At 46.6% G+C, this 5,942-nt stretch overlaps 1 protein-coding gene across 1 annotated transcript in view; it reads right to left on the bottom strand.

The window, feature by feature from the left end:
• Positions 1 to 3,510: 3,510 nt before the first annotated feature.
• The window catches only part of LOC116850753 (trichohyalin-like), a 4,700-nt gene continuing 2,268 nt past the window's right edge, over positions 3,511 to 5,942 (bottom strand). Inside the window, exon 2 of the mRNA XM_032829390.1 lies at positions 3,511 to 4,977. Within this exon, the coding sequence (XP_032685281.1) occupies positions 3,644 to 4,977 (1,334 nt within the window). The 3' untranslated portion in view covers positions 3,511 to 3,643. The remainder of the gene's footprint in view (positions 4,978 to 5,942) is intronic.

The raw sequence follows: 5,942 nt of genomic DNA on the forward strand, positions 1-5,942 counted from the left end.
CTCTCTCTCTCTCTCTCTCTCTCTCTCTCTCTCTCTCTCTCTCTCTCTCTCTCTCTCTCTCTCTCTCATCGTTTCTCCGACTGGCTCTCGCTTCTCCTTCCGTCCTTCTGTCTTCTGGCTCTCGGCTCTCCGCCAGCCACCCCTCGGGTCTCTCCCTAGCATCGTCGTTCTCTCGTCTTCGTCGTCGTCGTCTCTTCTTCCTTTCGCCTCGCCTTTGTCCCGGTCCTCGAGAACGCGGCCCTGTCCACCGATAATCGCCGCATACGCGCGCAGGTGCGGCTGTCTTGGGGCAACCGAGTGAAATAATTCGTTGGGAAGGGGAAAAATCCCCGTAACACGGCTCTCGTCGGCATCGCCTGCGGCCTGAGCCGACCCGATCTGAACGGCCGCCGTCACCGTCGCGACTTGACTCGACCTTGCTCGAGAGAGACTCCGAGTCAATCAGTAGGCGCTCTCCAAGCGCTCACCCCTTAACCTTCGGGGTGAATTTCGAGACAAACTGCCGCTGTCTAGCCGGCGTTCGATCAATCACCAGACGTAGCTGGTCGTCTATGGTATTAAACTGACGTGCGTATTCATACACGCACCCACCCACGCACGCACGCACGCACGCACGCACGCACGCACGCACGCTCGCACGCCGGCAGGCAAGCAGCCACGCACGATCGGGCTCGTTCGTTGGGGAACGCGACTCGACACGAAACGAGCAGCGCCCATGCTCGACGATGCGAGGGAAAAAATCGACCAGTGTACTCCACGGCGGGTGAAATCGCGCTGAAAAAGAGATATCGCCATGCCGGAACGGCGATACGCGATTCCTCCTTAGACGTGTCTAAGTGGGGGAGCTTTGCGCAAACCGTGGCTCGTCCGCGCGTAATCGATCGAGTGAGTGGAGAGAAATCGCGGGGGTAACAAATTGGCAAAGCAGGTCGAGTGTCTCTTCAGTATGAAAAGTTAGACGTAGAAATTTGCAGATTTTATCGCGAACCGTCGCTGCTTCGCTTCGCTGACGCATTCCGCGTCTTTATCTCTTCACTATATCACATTTGGTTTATGGAAAATAATGTTTTTTTTTTAATTATATTAGTTTACGGGTAACTTTTCACGTATAATATCTCTCCTGTGTTGTGAATTTTTTTGCGCAAGATCCGAAAATAAATTTCTTCATTATGTGCAGTCATATTTAGGACGGTCATACGAGATTCAATATATTCTATAGGGGACAAGTTACATAATTGTTTATTTAATTCTAAACTTAATTTAATTTTTATATATGAAAATACTATTAATATAAATGTCTTCTAAGATAAGTTTCTTTATTTAAGTAATACACTTTTATATAAAAACTCATTAAGGTTAATGATTCTTCTCCTTTTACACCATTTGTCTTCAGTTAGGTACAATATGATAAGAAGTAATACGTTTTTATTTTCCAAAGAGACGTACAACAAACTAAATATACTAGAAAATTACTGATTTCTACATTTTAAAGTAGATAAACTAAATATGTATAAAGAAAAGAAATTTTCTTGCGACTTAAAAATTGCATCACTGCGAAATAAAGGTAATAATAAAGGTCGGTTTGCATCAAAATTAAAAAATCTAGTGCGAAAAATATTACATAACATATCTTCTCCTTTTATGCCATTTGTCTTCAGTTAAGTACAATAAGAAGTAATACGACGTTTTTATTTTCCAAAAAGACGTTCAACAAACTAAATATACCAGAAAATCACTGATTTCTACATTTTAAAGTAGATAAACTAAATATGTATAAAGAAAAGAAATTTTCTTGCGACTTAAAAATTGCATCACTGCGAAATAAAGGTAATAATAAAGGTCGGTTTGCATCAAAATTAAAAAATCTAGTGCGAAAAATATTACATAATATAATGTATGTGGCAAAAAGAGTTGTTTTATATGTCAACGTTATGAAAAGAGTCAATTGAAAAGTTGAATAAAAGAGTTTGATATATATCTCGGATATTTTCAGGATGTAACAGACGAGATTAGTAGAATTGAAAATAATCAGCAGAGAGCAAAATCCGCTCGGGAGCAATTCCACTATCTCCGCAAAATCAGTACCCATGTCGTTTCCAGTCGGACGACATTGATCTATCGTTGAACACGATCAGTCGGACTAGGACACGAGTTATATTAGAAATATTCGCTAGTGGCGAGGATATCTCTTAGCTTTCCATTCGGAACGTCACGTCCGATAAAATGCGATCTCACTTGTCTGCAGTTAATGAAGATTTATAAACTGGTCGCGCTCTATATGTCGCATAGATTGCGCGAGCGCGTACCGACACAATTGCAGCGCAAATCTTGATTTAATGCGCGGCACATTTTAATGTAATGTACGTTTCATTCTCTCGAAATATCAAAAGAGGAGACAGGAGAGGGAAATGGGGCTGCGTTATACGTTATGTCGCGCCTCAGCAAAATACTCCATAACGCGGGAGATTGCATCCGCTTAAGCCTTCATCGTAATTTCTCTCGTAACTGAGCGATATACACACACACACACATATATATATACGTGTATGAATGCGCGCGCGCGTGTGTGTATGCGCTATGGAATCATTAGGGGATGCCTGGTGGCGGAAGGCGCGCTCACTAGACCGCGACAAATTTCTTTGCGTCGCGTTGGTCGAATTTTCCCTCTTTGTGGCGGAAAATATAATTTTAATACGAAATACGCGTGTTGCAGCAGCATAATAGCAACCTAAGCCGTTGCCGCCGCCGCCGTTGCCGCGCCGCGACAAAATGCCGCCGTCGATAAACGCGTACCGGCATCGCTAAGCATCGTTGGATCCCGCAGCATCCGACGGATGGTAGAAGCAGAGAGCACGGAGGCAATCGGCTGAGAGGCTGCTGCTTTGGTACGCCAGCTGTAGGTCGAATTATACGGAGGAGAGAGTATTTTTTCGATCGGCAGAGTCGCGCGCGCACGCGCGCCCTCAAGCGCAGCATTCGCGTGAGCGACATTTTTCTCTTCGGCACTGCGATTCTGATCCATATCGTGGAAATGAAAGCAAATATGCATTACAAACAGTACTGAACTATATATTCGCACCCATTAAGCCCGATATTTTAATTTGTAAGTGTGCAATAATTAAAAACACCGACTACCGTGTCAGCGTCGCATAAATACTACCGTGTTATTTTGCATGGCTGTGGAAACACAAGGGAAACAGAAAGATGTGAAATATTATACGATATCATTCATAATTTTATGGGTTATACGCGTTATTAAATTCTGTCAATGTTTCGTATTTGACATACATTCCGCTGATACGAACATAAATTATATTGCCGCACACATTCACGGGGTCGGACATATGTAAAATATTTTCACCCTTTTGTGGTCAAAGTCGCATTTCGATGCAGTAGATTTTTCACGCTACTCCATCGTCCCTACAAACATCCATCTTCAAGCGTCCGTCCAATCTCGACGTTCATCTCCGACCACGCATCCTCATAGATTTATTAGTAGCTATTCGCTAATCGATCACGCATTCATTCACCGCCTACTATTGCCCCTCGAAAGTGATTCCCACGCGTCCGTCGATCGACACGTAAAGTGAAAAGTAAGTCCGGGAGCATCGTGGTTAGAGAAACTCAACTAGGCGACGCTGATTTACGCGGGACTCAAAACCTGAGGACAACAACAATGTCCTTCTGATGCATGAGCAGCGTGGCGTTCCTTGAACGGAGAGCAGGAGGGGGCCCGAAGCGGATTCCGCGTGATCTTTCCGGAAGCGCTCCAAGTCTCCTGCACGAGACGCATCCTATCCTCCTCATCCGTCTGCCTCTTCACCTCCTCCAATTCGCGGCGTCTCTCTTCTTCGCCGAGACGCTGCCGCCGCTGCTCCTGCTGCTCCTTCAGCTCCAGCCCATAACGATACGCCTTTTGTCTGCTCTCCCTCCGCTTCATCGCGGCCAAGTTGGCGTCGCTCTCGATCTGCCTTTCCAGCACCTCCCTCTCTTGCATCTTCAGCCGTCGTTCCGCCGCCTCCGCGTCCCGCCTGGCCCTCACCTGCTCTTCCCGACCGCGGAGGACCTCCTGCAGGCTGCGTTCGCGAGCTTCCTTGAGTTTTCTGCGTGTGAGATCGCATCTGGCCTCGGCGTCTTCGCGCGAACGCTCAATGGCGGCCTCCACCTCGCGCTCGCGTCTGGCCTCGTCCCGCCGCAGGTCCTCCAGATACCCGGCGTAGGCCATCGACTCCGTTCGGAGGGTCGCGGGGTTCTTCGTCAACCTCTCCTTTATTATTTCCCCTTCGGCCGATGCACGATTCGCCGCGGCTTCCTCGCGAGCGCGCTCTGCGTGTCGCTGTCCCGCGACCAAGATATCCTCCTCAATGTCCCTCTTCAGCTGTTCCCGCTTTTGCTGCCGCAGTTGAAGATCCCGCGACTCCGCGAGACGCAATTCCTCCTGCAGCTGCTCCAGCTGCTCCAATTCGCTCTTCTGGAGCAGTCTCCTCTCCTGCTCCAGCGCTGACTTTTTCTCGGCCACTTGCTTGGCCAAGGTGCAGGCCACTTCTCGCTGCGCCGAGGCTCGTTTCGTCGACTCCCGCGTCTCCTTGAGCCTCTCCGTCTCGAGTTGCCGCTGCATCGCTCGGTGCCACAGTTCCTCCAGCTCCTTCTCCGCCGATCTCTTCGCCTCGTTGTCCGCGATCTGCGCCACGTTACTTCGCTTCACGTTGATCGTGCATCCTCTTGAGTACTTCTGTTGGACGGTCTGACACGACGCCAAGTACTGCTGCGTCCGTTTGGCGGCTACCAACGCCTTTCGCGCCTGCTCTTGTTGTTTCCGCAGCTCTTCCGTTGTTACGCGCATCTCCTCGAATTGAGCGTCCTCGGCGCGCCGCGCCTCCTCCGCGAGCTCCCGCGTCAGACTCGACTCTTCATTCACCACGAGATCGCACAGTCTCTCCCGGCGCGTCCGCAAACTCTCCTCGTACGCCGACACGCCTGGGAGATTAGTCGTTGTCGTATTAATGGCTGGTAATTATGCCTGTTCAGCGCGGCTCTCGCTAACGCGGCCAGTCGCTACGGCGGCGAACTAAATGTCCGGGTCCGTGCAGACGTATAATGCGGATTTATGCATGGCGAGTGAAATGAAGTGATAAATAGATAGGAGATATTAACGCACCTCAACTACTACCTCGCATCTCTCAGTCCCTCTTTCCTACCTGCGTAGGATATTCGTTAACTTCACCGAGCGAAATGTGCGTATCAATTAACTCTTTCACTACTGTGGAGGATATGTATGCCTCGGAGAAATTCAAATTAAAATGTTACTTTAAAGAAGTAAAATACCTTCGCTACGTGCGCGGACGACTTAAATTCAGAACCTTGTAACTTTTTTTGTTTTAAATATTTCATTACGAAATTTGGTATAAGGTTAAATTTGGAAAGTACCGGGGCTATATGGTCCCAGAGGTATGTTGTTTATGCACTTTTTTTAGCATTTATCTTGAGAGAAATAGTGAGTATAAAATCGCGAAATAGTACTTTTAGAACGTACATAGTTTTCCCTGAGTTTTGTTAAAATTGAAATAATATTATAATTAAGAAATAGAAAAAACCGATTTGGTAATAGCAAAGTAAATTTTCGAGCCTTTTGAAATTTTGTATTAATATTTTCCGTCATGACTGAATAACATTAAATTATATATTACTAACTAGAATGAAATTTCTTATAAGTATTAGGACCTTAACTTAGTTTCCGCCCAAAAAATACTGAGAAAAAGCATTTATTGTAAAAAATTTATTTAAATTATTTCAATGAAAGTATTTTCCATCACTTTCTACAACTTTTTGCCATCTTTCTGGCAACTGGGCGATACCATCTCGATAAAACGATGTTTGTTTCGAAGCAATCCATTCGTCCACCCATTCTCGCACTTCTTCAACATTTCGGAAGCGTGTACCAC

This window comes from Odontomachus brunneus, unplaced genomic scaffold (assembly GCF_010583005.1).
Source record: "Odontomachus brunneus isolate Ranch 3 - 2012 unplaced genomic scaffold, Obru_v1 Obru_scaffold_154, whole genome shotgun sequence".
Classification (NCBI taxonomy): domain Eukaryota; kingdom Metazoa; phylum Arthropoda; class Insecta; order Hymenoptera; family Formicidae; genus Odontomachus; species Odontomachus brunneus.